At 41.2% G+C, this 17,209-nt stretch overlaps 1 protein-coding gene across 2 annotated transcripts in view; it reads right to left on the bottom strand.

Moving 5' to 3' along the window:
• Window positions 1-17,209, bottom strand: part of RPRD1B (regulation of nuclear pre-mRNA domain containing 1B) — a 51,663-nt gene that overhangs the window by 14,217 nt on the left and 20,237 nt on the right. The window contains exons 4-6 of one of the 2 annotated variants that reach the window (XM_035006297.1): window positions 16,334-16,446; window positions 14,106-14,232; window positions 8,274-8,449 (exon numbers count right to left, since the gene is read on the bottom strand). In XM_035006297.1, the coding sequence (XP_034862188.1) occupies window positions 8,274-8,449; window positions 14,106-14,232; window positions 16,334-16,446 (416 nt within the window). Of the gene's footprint in view, window positions 1-6,582; window positions 8,450-14,105; window positions 14,233-16,333; window positions 16,447-17,209 lie in introns of those variants that run through there. The other variant, XM_035006296.1, reaches the window with a different exon arrangement.

Below are 17,209 nucleotides of genomic sequence, written 5' to 3'. Positions count from 1 at the left end.
CACGATGGGCAAAACTAAAGGACCCAGAAAAGCACCAAATACATCATACCAGACATTTTGAAGAAAAAGTGGACTGAGTCCATTAATCACTATCCAAACGCCAAGAATGCTCAGAAGGCTGCTGCTAAATTTTTGTTGAGTTTAAAATTGCAAAGTTGCTCTAAGTTCTCCAAGTACCTAATGAACGGATTAAGCAAGAGAGTTGCCCACACTTTATTCCTAAAGATGTTTAAAGAATCTGAATAAGGGAGAAAACAAATTATGGAGGCTTGCAAAGTCATAATGACAGCTGGTACCTTCACCTCTTCACAGGAAGCACGCCACACCTTTGGGAGCTCATGGGCTTCGTTTGCAAAGGTTTCATTCTAACTCCTGATTACAACCACGAACACTTTTTGCTGTAATCATAGGAAAAGACTTTCTAATCTTAATTCAAGCCCTATTATCTTATAGAGATAAAAACAAAAGTCAGAAATGGAACTTCCAAGATTGCAAAGTATGACATAATCCAATTTTACTTTCTACAAAAATTGCAACTTGAAGTGGGTGAAGGCCTACCTTACCAGTCGCAGGAACATTCCTAAATACTAAAATAGATCTCTGCTCAAAATGACATGTAACCATTGGGTCAGACATTTAGACACTAGAGCTCAAATTTCTGTAATGTGAACCTGCTCTCAAAACGATGCTCACTCAAGTCAGTGTTAGAAGAAGTAGTAGCTGCTATTTCCCACAGCTGTTTCAAATGTAAATATAACTTAAAACCCAGAAGAGAGCCCCATCTGTCTAATTAAACTATTCAATGCTCATTTCCTCACATAACAATGATTAATCCTTAACTTGGGGATGGATCTCTGTATGTCCTCTCTGTCTATCTCTAAAGCTCCATGAAGTGCCAAACTGCCGAAGATGCTTTGGAAGAGCAAGAACTCCTAAGTCAGAAATGCACACTAGTGGCAAAGACATTGAAATATATATAAACTTCAACATACTTAAAGACAAGCAGGCATCTACACATACACAGAGGATCCGTTTTCTAAACTTACAGGAAGGAAATAATGCAATACTGGAAGTTAGCCCAAAGTAAAAAAAAAAAAAAAAACCCACATAAATACTCAATAAAAATAATCATTGATTATCCAACTATAGGTGTTCAAGCAACCATTTAAAATGTTTTACATCGGTTTCTGTTAATAAGGGAAAATGACACATAAAGTTAAAAAAAAAAAAGCATGACAGAAAATTGTCTACGTATTACGATCACTTTAATTTTAAAACTGTAGGAAAAAGGACGCCGGGATGGCTCAGTTGGTTGAGCATCCGGCTCGTGGTCTTGGCTTGGGTCATGGTGTCAGCGTTGTGGGACTGGGCCCTGTGTTGGGCTCCACACTTGACTCAGAGTCTGCTTGGCCCTCTCCCTCTGCTCCTCCCCTGGCTTACTCTCTTTTTGTCTCTCAAATAAATACATACAATCTTTTTTTTTTTAATAAATAAAACTGAAGAAAAAATAAACATACCAAAATCAAAAGTTCTCTGGGTAATGAGATTATAATTTTTTATACTTATTTTCTAAGTTTCCCTGTGATGTGTTTGTAATCATTAAAACAGAAATAAAGAACTATTAGTTGAGTAAGAATGAATGTTTTGGCAGGCAAGCAGCGACAAGGGGCCCAGATGCTGTTTTGACTTCACATGTACATGTACTTTATAAATATGAAAAATTAGTGCTACACACACCAGCTAAAACTCAGTGGAACTATTCTGGAAAACAGGAAGAATCGCCAAAAGCTGGGATATAAAAATATGGAAATGATGTTATGACTATATGTATGGAATTCTAACTGGGAGAGCTTTGAAATCATGTCACTTCTTTAATGTGAAGTCTCAAATGTTGGCAAACCATGCCCTTAGGTCACCAAGTATGTGAAATACATAATAATAATGTGGCATTTCCCCCCTTGGGATGAAAAGAGATAAACAAATACCAAAGTTTGTTTTTTTTTTTCTTTTTTAACTTTTTTTTTCCTGTTTTTTTTTATTCTTATGTTAATCCCCATACATTACATCATTAGTTTTAGATGAAGTGTTCCATGATTCATTGTTTGTGCATAACACCCAGTGCTCCATGCAGAATGTGCCCTCTTTAATACCCATCACCAGGCTAACCCATCCTCCCACCCCCCTCCCCTCTAGAAACCCTCAGTTTGTTTTTCAGAGTCCATCGTCTCTCATAATACCAAAGTTTTTACACTGTAACATAAAAAAAATACACACGAGCACCCACCCACCCCCACACATATGCCCATGTGCACGTGCGTGCACACACACACACACACCCTCACAGATAAAAGCTCCAGCTACAAATCTAACCTGAGTGTAAGGGTTGGCAGCAACTGAAAAGAATGGAAGGACTTCAAGGACACAGTCTCTAAACTCCAAATTACTTGCAGAACCACACAGTTCAAGACAAGTCCCCACTTACTGGAAGGAAATTTTGTAGGGGGAGGCTCCCATATCAAAGCAGGGGTGAAAAAGCAGGGGGCAAGGCACGAGCTGCTGTGTGGGGAAGGATGTGAGTTCAAACCCTCCATGGGGTCACTTGAGCAGTGTTAAGCAGACTGACCTTTTCAACAAGGGCTGGATCAGCCCATGGTGCTGATAGCATTGCTACTCTAGGGAGGAAAAGAATTATCTGCTAAGGAAGGGCAGTGAGTGTAGAGGACTGTGAGCAAGTGGGGCCAGGCTAGGCAGGGCTGTGAGAGGCAGTCTAGGCAGGGTCCCTAAGCTCCCAGGGGAACAATGCAGATGATGACTAGAGTCAGGAGATTAGGGTTCTGGTTCTCACTGACTTCCTCCTGGACCTTGACTGCTCATAGACACTCTGAGCTTTGTTTTCTCATCTAAAATGAGGATTGGATCACCTGCTCCCATCTGTCCTTACTGGAATGGACAATGAGATACTGGCTTTGAACATCATGGGAAAAAGAAGAATTTACTCCAAAGTTGACAAAAAATGGAGCTCTCTATCTCCACCTATTGCCTATCTCATTATTGAAATAATGCTTTTAACCATCTGCACCCTGCAGGGAGGGGGCCAATGCTGCCAAAAACAACAGACGGCCATCAGTTTGATTTAGTACCTTCTCAGCTACAGCCAAAGAATTTCTCAAGTTGTTATACCCAAACTGCAAACAGAAATATGAAGAGTCACAAGGCAATGTTAGATCCTGGGCCATTTCCCCCTTCAGCTGTCTGAAGTAGAAGGCTCTACTCCTGAGTATTCATTATGGCCAAGGGGGAGGTGCCAAGCTGGGGAGAAACAGTAGCAGCCCCAAGTTCAATGGTCCAATCACCCCCACGCCCCCTAGAGCATGCACAGTCATAGCCAGGAAGGTATTTAGAGCCTCAGTGGTAGAGTTGGCTCTCTCAAACCTTAGAAAGGTCTTCTCAGAGGCCACTCTGAAATGCTTCATGCAACTATTTTAATCCCCCTACATAGATGGCATTTTTCTAAAACAAGGTTCTTGGGGATTGTTGAAATGATTCAACTTTGGCTACTCTTCTGTATAGGATGTCTTCCGGCTGTTGACCTGATGGAATCAAATTTAAAATAAACAAAACAACAACAAAGGAAAACACAAACCTGGCGGAAAGTTACCAGATATCTGCCTTGGATTCTATTCCTGGTCTGTGGCAAACTCCCTTCTCTGGGTCTGATTTCTTCACCAATTCAGAAGTCAGACTCCATGATGTCTAAGGTTCCGTCCAGCTCAATAATCCTGTTAACGACTTACTCAGACATCCAGGCCTCAACGTGCCACTTCATTTTGAGTGAAGAGTGAAGCTGGCTATCATAGCTGTGCCTTGGTGGCTTTGCTGAGCACACATGCATCTGTACACACGCCTTGTAAACATGGGGGTACACATACCTACTAAAAGGTGGCACACATCACTGCCCTCTCCTGCGGTCCCTGACATGCGTGGTACCTAAACAGAACCTTTGCAATGTCAAATGCACCAGTAAGTGGGCCTCTAGCATACTTTTTTAAATTCTGCAGCAGAAATTTTAAAAGATCTACATAAATAGAAAGCAATCTTGTGTTCATGGATTGGAAGACTTAAGACTGTTAAAATGAGGGCGCCTGGGTGGCTCAGTCGTTAAGCGTCTGCCTTCGGCTCAGGTCATGATCCCAGGGTCCTGGGATCGAGTCCCATATCGGGCTCCCTGCTCCGCGGGAGGCCTGCTTCTCCCTCTCCTACTCCCCCTGCTTGTGTTCCTGCTCTCATTATGTCTCTCTCTGTCAAATAAATAAATAAAATCTTTAAAAAAAAAAAAAGTGTTAAAATGGCCATAGTTCCCAAAGCAATCTAGAGATTCAGTGCAACTCCTATGGAAGTTCCAATGACCTTTTTTTTTTTTTTTGCAGAAATGACAACCAAACACCATGATGTGAATGAAAATAACTGATATGTTATGGTCGTAAAACAGCGAGTACCTGCTCCTTTTTAATTTTTTTTCTCCAATGTTTGTACAAATAGATCTGTATTCCCTCCCTCCCTCCATCCCTTCCCCTCCACGTGCCCTGATCACTCAGATGAACATACCCACATCATGCTTTCTCCAAACTGACAAGACAGGAACTCTATCCATCCCATTCTGACATGGCTTATGAGCTTCTAACAGACAACTGGGGTAACAGTCATCTCTGTCTACCAGAAACAAACCTTCCCTTTGCTCTAAGAACTGCAGTTTGGAGGCTCTTCTGGTACCTTTGGCCTCACCTTTTTGAATTAACCTTCTTCTGTACCCTCCACACTTCACCACCTCCAGGCTACCATTTATGCTTCCTTCCACGTGCCCTCTTTCCCGTTTCTAGGTTTTCTCATGTTCGTGACAAAGGCATTGCAAATAGATTTAAAGCAGCCCCCTTCCAACCCTGCCTGGAGTTGAAAGGAAAGGTGGTAGGCCAATGTCACCATAACACCCAGAAACAGAAGCAAAAGACAAAAGAACAGGTAAAAAACAAAACCCTATCGTCTCAAAAAGAATCATGATTCTACTTAAAGGGGGGAAAAAGCACAAATGAGAAACCCATAGGAGCTTCTATCAAAAAGTCACCTTTTTACCACAAATTAAATCAGATTTGTCAAACCACTTTTCATGTAACCTAAAAAAAAAAAAGTCCTCTATAGAAAATTGACTGACGAAATTTCATGCACAGAACAAATGTTTATTGAGAAACAATTACGTTCCTGGCACTGCAAGAGCCCAAAACCACCTAGGCTAGCAGACTTCAGAAGACCTGCTGAAGGGTATTACGGGGTTCAGAAACTGCCCACGTGTTTAATAAAAACAAACTTCTAGCCAAATTAGTGTTATTATTAACATGTTAATCTTCTCGTCTATTTCAAGTCAGACACAGTGAGCCAGGGTGTTCACTTACTTCTTTTTAACTCTCTGGTTCCTGCTGTTTCTCCCCCAACAGAATGTAAGCTCCTTGAGGGAAGACAGCACATCTTGCTCATTTTGGACATAATTCTGACTGGCACAGGCTGTGCTGACTTTATTCATGAATAAATAAGCAGCTTCTTAAAGAGTACAGAGCCTGGTTCCCATTGGAGGACTGTAGCACTTCCCTCCCACCCCTTCTGTTTTTTTGTCTTTCTTTACACATTTGTCTGCTCCAGTCTGGCGTTCCCATTTATCAACATATTTCTCTTCTCCAATTGCAATTTCCTTTTACAAAAAGCCTTTATTGCCTTCCAGGAGGTTTGGATTTGACCTTAAGCCACAATCAGAGTGGCCAACTGCCTCCTTAATCTACATTATGTATAATCCCCCTGGTTTGGTTTTATGTTCACCAATGCTGTTTATGCCACAATGACTTCCTTGAGGGCAGAAACACAATCTCCCTCTGTGGGCCGTAACTGCCCCCTCCGATATGACAGCATCTGAATCATCCTTGGCTCCAAATCACCACATTCCCTACCCCAAAGCTTAGGCCACCCAGAAATCTAACATAAGATTCTTAAGTGAAAGACAAAAAGGTATGCTTATTACACGAAGGAAGAGATGAACTTAAAGAAAGGGGGTAGGGGGGACTCATGTATTAACAAATTAGAACTTTGGGAAGAAAACAGGCTCTCAGGTAAATCATGACATTTCCAGAGTTCTAAGATTTCCATGTTCATACATTAAAGGTAATGAAAGGATTAAAAAATAAAAGCAGATTTCATTTACATTCTGATACGGCGATTTTAAAACAAGGACTACCAGTGTTAAATAAGTGAATGTTAAAAAGATAAGTATACTTGATGCACAGCCCTCATCAATAAACAACTGTGAGGATTTAGAATAATTCATATTGGTAACGCATCATCTTTCAAGTGGCATATACTTTTCAAGTTTTGCCATCACCATAAGGGTATGGTGGAGTAAGACCAGTCTGTTCCGGAACGTGAGAGAAAAATCATGAATTCTAGAGAGCAGGCATTTTTTAGCAAACATGGATAAAGAAAAAACTAAAGCCAGCTCTCAACATCTTACATTGTATCTAGTCTTTTGATTTTTTAAATAAGCAAATTTAGCTTCATTTTTACAGTGAATGGTTTTGTTCAAGTGGCTAAGCGACATGGTTTGAGAAAAGAAAGGACCTTCAGCTCAGAATCTGTACTTTCCAGCAATGGGAGTCTCCTGTTCTGATTCTTAAGCAATGGAATCCCAGTATCCAAATGAGCAGAGGAATTTGGGCTGGAAAGCTACAGAACAGACCCAAATCTCTGATCCATCTCTCTGCTTAATGACCTTTCATGGCATCTCACAAACCACTGGTTCTACAGAAACCAGAATGATCCCCCAAGAAACATAGGGAGCCAAGTTCAACTGTGAGGGAGGGAAATAAACAAAGAGTTAATCCACTCTACCAACCCAATCTCCTTCTCAAAGACTCTGTCCTCTATGGTAGCTTGCCACGTTCCACCCAACAACAGCTGCTCATGATAATCAATGTCTGACAGATCAGAGAAAGCCCTTAATGTGTCGCCAAGGGGCAGTTCAACAGATGGCATGGTGACTTACAACCAGAATCATTAATTACACTCTCTTATTAGTCCCGGGGCACAGTGCTGAAAATGCTTCCTCAGTGAAAGATGAGCATTTCAGATAAATGACCGTCTGGTACTGCCTGTGAAACTCCCTTTAGGATTTCTGGTCAGTGTCGATTTCTAAATCTAAGCCATACTACTCTCACAACCGTTTCCCATCTTCTACTTCGAGGATGGCTTATGAAGTTCCCCCAACCACTACTCAGCCCTGCTCCCGTCATCCCTGCAGGTAAGGATAGGGTCAAAACTGCCCATCATTCTTTGCCCACCTCAAGTCAGCAACTATGTGGAAAGGCAAACACGATAATCTCAGCCTCAGGACTAGCTCGCCGTTTCCCCTTCCTCTGTGTCAGAGAACATGTTTCTTGAGTGCTGGCGTGAAGGGGGACTATCCCCTCCCTCCCTTACCTACTCCAGTGCTTCCTGTGATATTTAACTGATTCTCCGACTCAAAACGGTCTTCACCCCTTCACTGCTAGCAGCTTGGGGCAAGCCAAGGTTCCCAAACGTCCACACCACTGGCTGTGTTATGCAAGCACGGATGTTAAACCACCATGTACTTATTGAAGAAGCCAGATCAATGCATGGCAAGAAACTAGTTCTGAAGCCCCTCCCCAAGGGCATTTCAGGCTAATGCCAACTCAGGGTAGAAAGGAGTTCCTTCTCAACAGTTTGAGAACTGGACTCCATAAAACATTACTGTGACATTTTAGAACTGATTGCAGACAGAGCTTAGAGGCAGACTCCTTACTGGCCTTAACCATGGATATAAGTCAGAAATAAATCTCAATATAATCTAAAAGAAAGGCAAGTTTAAGTATTTTCCAAATACTACCAAATGCACATACTTCAGTTCTGTCAACCACCTGTTCTTTTTGTACCTCAATCTACAATTTTTTTTTTTTTTTATGTGAGTTCAAACTGAAGTAATATTAAGCTCCTAAATGCTTTAAGGTTTCATTGTTTCTTGCATTCCGGTTTGTTCTTTCTTGGACACACAAAAACATGACTTCAACTCGGTTCAAATGATTACAGTATCTGATGGATGTTCTCATCTCATTAGTTTTTAAAAGACAAAAAAATGTGTTAACGAAAGCATAAAGAAACCTCCTACTTTGGACTATAGGAAAGGAAACGGGCAGTCTGGGTCTGCCTTGCCATGTACTCACTTCTAGTTTTTTCTCCTTTTCTGACAAAACATCTTTCTGGTTCTGTGTGTACTCCACCAGCATCCGAGCCAGCTGGCGCCGGTCTTCCAGTTCTGCCGCCAGGCGCCCGTTATATTCTGCTAGTAACAGACATGCTTCATCTACTGTTTTTGAAAGACGTTCAGCTGCCTCTTTGTCTATGTACAAATGAGACCAAAAAACAGAGACAATATAGAAATCACACAGCCATGATTGCAAACATTTCTGGGGGAGGTTAACAGTTTCTCTCCCAATGTACAGAGTCCAATAAGCCAGAACCTATAGACAAACAATGGACTGGCTGACAGAGAAATCCAAAGAACTCACTCCTGTTAACAAGACAGGACATCTCTGAATTACCTGACGTGAGGCAACTGTACAAGGAGGGGAATCTTGCAAAGGTTTTCTAAATGCCTATTCCTGCAAAAGCTCTACAAATAAAACAGAGATATTTAAGGTCATACATGAAATAATTTTTCCTTGCCTCTGAGAATTTCGAGAGCGCTTTCATATTATTTTGTTAAGTATTTTTTGCACATTCTTCTGAAATACAAAAGCAAGCACTCGTTTCTTGGGTGTGGAAACTAAGACCAAATAAAAGCTATAAGGCTGGTTTGATACCATGTGGTTAGCGGAGGAGCTGGGACTCAAAACCATTTCTATAAAATGGACCTGATAGGATTCTACCCCTTGTATACCATGCAAGCCTTGAACCTGCGCAGGAGCTCTCTTCTTCCATTCAGCAAAATACAGGGACTGATAAGAACAGACGTTCTTTCTAATTCTTTAAACGTGACCCACAGTAAGAAACACATTTTATGCAAACACACAGAAAGAAATGAAAATTTCATAAAGCAATACTTATCCTTACTATGTGTGAAGTATTCCATCTTCTATTCTTTTTTTTTTTTTAAATTTTGGTCATTACCTACCAGACCGATTTCACATCCAATTAATGGGCTATAACTCACTGTTTGAGAAAAAACTGTGCTGAAGTATCAAAGTATAAGAAAGGATATCCTTGGAAAGAGGAGGTGAACAAGGCTCAACATTAGGAAATGAGAGGGAGTGACAAAAGGATGAGCTGTATTAGAAAAGAACTGATAAAATTAATTTCATGTGGGTCTGGTGAAATTGGAGCTCTAATATGCATACAGCATTTTTAAAAAGGCCTTTAAGGGTCAAAAGAATAGAGCACTGCCTTGAAACCAAGAGCAAGGGCATCCCACTCCCTCTTGCTCATGCCAAGATTCTGCTGCTGTGACTGTCCCTTGTGACTGTTCCCCACACCTTTCAACTTCTTTCTCTTCCTCTGCCAGCACTATCATCAGCATACGAACATGCTGTTCTACCTTCTGTCCACATGTCACTCTCTAGCTACTGCCCCATTTCCCTGCCTCCTTTACAGAACTCCTCAGGAGAGCTGATCATTCTCCTCATACCCACCTCCTCTCCTACCACTGTCACTTAACCCACCTCAATCAGACTGCTAGGCCCCAAACCTTCCAATTAACTGAACAAATATGTGGGCTCCTATTATGCCCAACACCATTCTAGGCTCTCAGAGCAACAGGGAACACAAAGGACAAAAACTCTCTGCCCCAAGGAGTTTACATTCTCAGGTAAGAAGAGAAACAATATACCACATTTTACTTGCTTATCAGCCGAAGATCAGAATTCTAGAGAAAAAAAGGCAGAGGAGAAAGCATGGGGCATTCAGAAGGAGAAATAACACTTTTAAATGTGGTGGTCAGGGTAAGCTTCACTGAGGTGGTATGTAAACCAAGGCCTGGAAAAAGTGGGAGAACAAGTCACGTGAATGTGACTATCCGGGGAAGATCATCCCAAGCAGCGGGAACAGCAAGTACAAACTCCTAGAAGAGGAGAGTGCCTGGCAAGGAGCCCATATAACTGGAGTGCTCTGAGCAGAAGGGACATGGTCCAACTTCCATTTGAAGAGATCACTCCGGTTAGTCTAGGTATGTGGAGAAGAGAGTGATGGCTGGGGGTGGGAGATAAGGAGGAAGCAGGGAAACCAAAGAGGAAACGCTTACAATAATCCCAGTGAAGATGTTGGTGACTTGCACCAGGTAGTAGCAGTGGAAGTGGTGACAATATCAGATACGGGGGTCAGACACTGGTTTTGGTCTGATCAACAGGAATGAGGAGGGGGTCATTTGCTGATAAGGGGAAGACTGTGAGAGCAATGAATTTTGGAGAGAAGATGACAAGTTTGGTTTGAGATAGGTCAAGTTTGAAATGGTTTTTGAGACAGTCAACTAGTAACACTAAGCAGAAGGCTGGATGTATGGGTCTCAAGTTCAAGTGATAAGTCAACACTAAAGACATAAATTAGGGAATTACTAGTCTAAAAATTATTTAAAGTCATCAAATTGGATAAAAGGAACTGTCAGTGAAACCAACTAGAAAAGAGCGCTAAATACTCAACATGAAGAGGTAACAGAGGGGTGAAGAAACCAGAGAAGGAAACTAAAGAGCCAGAGCCAGAGGAAGGAGAGAAAAGCGAGGATAGAGTCCTACTTTCCCGTTGCTGCTACAACAAATTTACCACCAATTCAGTGGCTGAAAATAACACAAACGTATTATCTTAGTATTTATTATCATGGCCTCTTCCTCCATCTTCAAAATGCATCTCTCCAAAGACTGTCTCCAGGGTCCTATCTCCTTCTCTGACTACTGCCCTCCGGCCTCCCTCTCAGAAGGACTCTGTGACCAGATGGGGCCCACCTGAATCATCCAGGATACTCCTCCCCACCTCAAGATCCTTAACTTCATCCATCTGTAAGGTCCCTTCTGCCATGTAAGATCACGTATTCACGTATTAGGACAAGGATGTCTGGGTGGGCCAGGGGTATTATTATTCTGCCTACTGCACCAAATCAGAAGAAATGACCAACTGGGCCAAATGTTACTAAGATCAAGTTACGATGACCACAAGTAAAGATTGGGCAAAAATTCACCACTGAATTAGCAACATGGAAGTCATTAACAACACTGATAAGAGCAGCTTCAGTAAAGTGGAACCAAAAGAGAATGGGAAGAGGGGAAAGGGAGACAAATGAGCACAGGCAATTATTTAGAATGTTGTATTACAAAGAACAGAGAAGTAAGGCAGTATATGGGTCAAGAAAAAAAGTGTTTCCCACGTGGGAAAAAAGTACATGTTTTTATGCTGTGCAGAATGAGCCAGTAGAGGGAAAAAATGGACAATTATTGGAGGAATGTCCTTGAATAGCGAGAAGGAACAGGACTAACAAACAGGTAGGGGGCTGGTTTAGAAAACAGCATGTTCGGAGCACCTGGCTCGCTCAGTCGGTTAAGCGTCTGCCTTTGGCTTGGGTCATGATCCCAGCGCCCTGGGACCAAGCCCACACCTCGAGCAGGGAACCTGCTTCTCCCTCTCCCTCTGCCTGCCTGTCTGCCTACTTGTGATCTCTTTCTCTCTGTCAAATAAATAAAATCTTAAAAAAAAAAAAAAAAAAGACATGTTCACCCAGAGAAGTAGGAAGAAAAATCAGCTTATATGTGTTATTTGTTTTTCCCAGCCACACTCAGCTGTGCAGGTCCAGGAAAGAACAGAGGAAAAGTTGGATTTAGATATGGTGGCTGAGAGGGGGAAATGAGTTGTTATTAAATGAGTATAAAGTTTTAGTTTAGTCAAGAGTTCTGGAAATTGGTTGTGCAATGTGAATGTACTTAGTGCTTCTGAAGTGTACACTTAAAAATGGTTAAGATTGTAAATTAGGTGTATTTTATTGCAATTAAAAATCAAAATTAATTTTTTATTAATTTAAAAAAAGTGGGGCGCTTGTGTGGCTCAGTCGGTTAAGGTCCGACCTCCGGATCATGGGATCGAGCCTTACGTCGGGCTCAGCAGGGAATCTGCTTGAAATTCTCTCTCCCTCTTCCTCTGCCCCCCACCCCGAACCCTTCCCCTGCACTCGCTGTCTCTCACACAAATAAATAAATAGATCTTAAAAAAAAAAAAAAAAAAGGGCCATGAGATATGAGACCTTTAGGGCAGGGAAAACAGGTAAATAAAATCACATACATTGCTAGCTTTATGTTAATTTGCTCCCAATTTTTACAGACTATGATTCTGATAGTAAGAATAAATGAGTTGATCATTATAATAACCTCAAAAGTTGGACTTAGCCAGGAGAAGAGTTGGGTCAGTGAAGAGGAAAGAGAAAAACAGAGACTGAGGATGTATGTAAGGAAGTGATTATAAAGACTCCATGCTAAGTAGAGAAGAAAGTAAAGCTGGAGGGGAGTGGATGCTGAGAAAAGGTGGAAGGGTTAACAGACTGTTAGATCTAGTAGGGTCCAACTGCTGGAGCTGGGGAAGTAGGAGTGAGCCCAAACGCTGCCTGTAGGATTTAGACAGCCTGATGTTGTGTCCTGCAGCTAAGCATGCTCCTGACCTGAAGTCTTTACTCAGACTGTACCCTCTGCCTGTGTAGCACTTCCTTCCCTCAGATATCCTCATGGCTTGCTTCCTAATCTTGGGGAGGCCTCTGATCAAAGGTCATCTCATCAGAAAGGTTTTCCCCAACCACCTTTAAAATACAGGTGTGCCTCAGATATTGCAGGTTCAGTTCCAGACCACTGAAATGAAACAAATGTCGCAATAAAGGAGTCAAATGAGTTTTCTGGTTTCCCAATGCATACAGAAGTTATGGTTACACTATACTGTTCTACTAAGTGTGCGAGAGCATTATGTCTAAAAAAAAAATGTATACACTGTAATCAAAAAATACTTTGTTGCTAAAAAATTCTATCATCTGAACTTTCAGTGAATCCTAATCACTGATCACAAATCGTCGTAAGGAATAACAGAAAAGTTTGAAATATTGCAAGAGGGGCGCCTGGGTGGCTCAGATGGTTAAGCGTCTGCCTTCAGCTCAGGTCATGGTCCCAGGGTCCTGGGATCGAGCCCCGCATCCGGCTCCCTGCTCGGCGGGAAGCCTGCTTCTCCCTCTCCCTCTCCCACTCTCCCTGCTTGTGTTCCCTCTCCTGCTGTGTCTCTCTCTGTCAAATAAATAAAATCTTAAAAAAAAAAAAAAAAAAGGAAATATTGCAAGAATTACCAAAATGGGACACAGAGACATGAAGTGAGCCAAATGCTGTAAGGAAACTGGAACTGATAATCTTGCCCAAAGACACCTAACCTCTCAAAGCCTCAATTTCCTTCTATGCAATATGGGGATATATAGTCAGTGACCTCAAAAGGTTATCATGAAGAGTAGAAGTATCTGGCACAGAGCATTCTCTATAAGTATTAGTTCGTGCTTCACTCCTTCCTTTCAATTTCCCATGCATAAAGCGGGAATAATGTTACGTGTCCCTCCCTGTTTAACTGGGGGTGAGCATCAAGAGGGCAAAATGACATGACTAACAATATACACCTGGCGTCCTTGGCATTAAAGGCACTATCATCTATGGGGTGTGTCTGTGTGCAGGGTATAAATCACAGAGCCCTGAATTTTTTTTAGTAAGAGGATCATGAATTTAATGTCTTCTCTCTTGCCCCCCCAATATCACATACACAATTTGCCTTGTGTTTTCAGCAGATCTCACGTAAGAGTGCCACAGGTTGTGGCATGCCAGCCTTTCTCCAGTTCCTAGAATCACTATTCAAGCATGGACTGTTTCAACAGCTTCACTGTTTGCAAAACCCAATACCACATAGAAGTCGTCTGTATCTGCAAACATAAGCATGTCCTAGGGTTTGATGAATTAGAGAAATGGGTCCCTCTTCCCTCACCTTTCATCCAAACTCTACCTTCTCACCTGTTATTTTTTCCAACAGAGAAACATCTTGCACTTCCTGGGGCAAAGAAGCAATCTTCTGCCGGACAGTAGCATCGCCTGATGCAGCATTTTCCAGGTCCTGCAAAGCTTTGATCAGTTCCTCAGTCTGTACAATGAAAGCACAAGCAACGCTGTCCATTAAATATGGGATTTAAAGAACTTTAGCCAGAATTAAATGAGGTGAAGGAAAATTCTAAAAATGATCACGCTCCTGACATTTACAAAAACATTGTCCTCAGTACCAGAGCCTATACTGAGGCCAATGACTGGATTGGATGATGGATTCTAAGAGAATGTACAAAGTTAATTTTTCTAAGTCAATAGCAGAGCATGAACAAATTCTACATAACCTGAAAAAAAAAATCTTTTTAAAAGAGCATGTTTTTGGCAACTTAAAAAAAAGGAGCCTGGTTCAAATTGCTTAGTTTCAAATAATGTATGATTTCTAATACAGAATGGTCTGGTCTCCAGTATAGCATAAAGGCGTGTGTACCAGATGTTGAACAACTGTGTGCTGACTGATTAAATGAAATGACACTGGGTATTGAGGAGGGCACATTCTGCATGGAGCACAGGGTGTTATGCACAAACAATGAATCATGGAACACTATATCTAAAACTAATGATGTAATGTATGGGGATTAACATAAGAATAAAAAATAAAATAAAATAAAAAAAACAAAAACCAAAAAAAAACAACAAAAACCTCCCATCTAAAATTAGCAAGCCCCAATTTCAGTTTTGTGTTCATCAAAACAGCTTCATTGTTCTGGTTAATTACAAAATAAGTTTTTTCTGATGATAAAAAAAAATAATAATAAATAAATAAATAAATGAAATGACACTGCCTACTTCAATTCTTTCTTGGATTTGCTTTATAAAATGAGTGTCACAAAGATGACAATTTCCATTTTGGCAGCCACTCCCCAAATTAAATGTGTCAAACTCATTAATTACAAACAAAGGGGAAAAAGACTAAGAAAAGAGCAAACCAAGAACACATACTTTGTACACTAAAAAGGGTAATTTTATATCATCAGGAAACAGGATGCCTGGGTGGCTCAGTCAGCTAAACCTCTGCCTTCAGCTCGTCATGATCCCAGGATCCTGGGATCGAGTCCTGCATCGGGCTCCTGCTCAGCAGGGAGTCTGCTTCTCCCTCGCCCTCTGCCTGCCACTCCCCCTGCTTGTGCTCACTCACTCTCTCTGACAAATAAATAAAAAAAATAAAAATAAAAAAAAAATCATCCGAAAACAATGAATGCTGACAGGTTCGCCAGTCCATCATGACCCAGGAGTAAGAAACTGGCCACGTAGACGGTAGTCCAGTTATCCTGAAAGTTAGTAATTCAGGCTGGCCCCCTTGGAAGTTTTTAAATGCAAAGCTACATGGCCTAACACTGTTTTCACTTAACCCACCATCTAATTCAACATTTTAACGTAACACAGACCAGACATGCTTCCTATTTACATGGACCTTAGCGACACCCATGTATAATAAAGTAAAACTGTTTTAGGCAAAAAGAGGCCATGTAACTCAGTAAAGATCATGGTCTCTGAGGTCAGTCAGACCCAGATTCAAATTAAGACACTGGGCAAGTTAATCTCTCTTTGAGCCTCACTTTCTTTGATGGTAAGTAAAGTAAGTAAAGTAAATTAGTAAGTAAAGAAATAAACAGCAAAAATTAACCAATCACACAGAGCTCATCAGCTAATTTATATGAAGGCCTAAACAATGCAAATATATAATTAATTGGCTCCATTTTAAATATTTAAATAGGTGATAGTATAGCAAATTTGCTATTGCCACACAGACTACCCTAGAAACTAATGAATTGTCTACTTATATAAAATAACCATGTATAGGAGAAAAGTCATGGCAGAAGACATTCAAATGTCTTTGTGGCATTATCTACCCTTCCAAAAAATCTACTTTTTGAGAATATTTTCAAGTCCTAGGAGTGAAACAAAGCCAAGTCCAAATACCATATAACACATAAATCCATCCAGACTCATGGCATTCAAAGACAAAGGCAAGCCTGCTATCTGGCAAGCTCTACTGGGTAGATCTTGCACTCAGTGCCCTGAGAGCTGCCCTCTGGTGATTCCATACTATTGGTCCCTGGCGCCACCCTGTGGCCATAATCTTCAACTAGCAGTCCCTCCACTAAGCCACTGTGTCCTACTCTCTGGGAGTCCTGACATACCAAGAGGGGTCCTGCAGAAGGATCTTGGGGAGAGTAGCTTCCAGGGTAGTCATCATCCTCCTCCTCTTGTATCTGCTGAAAAGTTCGCTTCAGAGATTTCTTCTCTTCTGTTGCTAGAGGAAAGAAAAAGGGCACAAATTTGGGTCACGAGAGCCTGTGCAGGTAAGAGTCAAAGGCTATGAACAATGGGCCACATGCAAAAAAAATGGCAAAAGGGGTGTACATTTCCAAAGATGGCTTAACGTTAGCCTATATGCTAGTTATTTTAAGTTGGTGGTAGTTCCCTACATTACCGAAGAATCAAAAATGGTCTCAGGTCTGTCATCTCGGACTGACTCACTGGAAAAAGACTACCAAAAACAAGCATCTAAAAATGAAACTTACCAAATTTAACACATTTAATTAAAAAGCTTATCTCTTAAAAATAAAAGTTAACAAGAGAAGCAAAGTGGTTAAGAAACCCATGAGACAATATAATGAAGGAAGCCAATGTAAGGCAGGGTTTGTAGAAAATACATTGCATATAAAATGAAACACTATACACTTTGCAAGATAATTCAGAAAATAAAAACAGGTATTCCTCACTTTTCTAAAGCTTGCTTTTATGAAAGACCTACAGTAATAGTACCTGTTTTCACTAACCAAAAGAAATTCAAAAAGGATTTTCACTTTCACAAAGAAAGGCACAAAGTGAAAATAGTGGTCAGCACGTGTGTTGCAGGGAGCGATTATTATAGAGGCAGCATGCACCCCAAGCAGCCAGAGCGGCCCGCCAAGCTCTTTCCCAGCAACTACACTCGGCATCTCAGCATCAAGCCACCAGAGCTTTGCGCTGTATCTGTGAGCATCTGTGCTTTATCTCGATTTATTCTGTGC

This window comes from Mirounga leonina, unplaced genomic scaffold (genome assembly GCF_011800145.1).
Source record: "Mirounga leonina isolate KUSES-001 unplaced genomic scaffold, KU_Mleo_1.0 Mir_150, whole genome shotgun sequence".
In the NCBI taxonomy this organism is placed as follows: domain Eukaryota; kingdom Metazoa; phylum Chordata; class Mammalia; order Carnivora; family Phocidae; genus Mirounga; species Mirounga leonina.
This window is presented reverse-complemented; position numbering and strand designations above follow the sequence as displayed.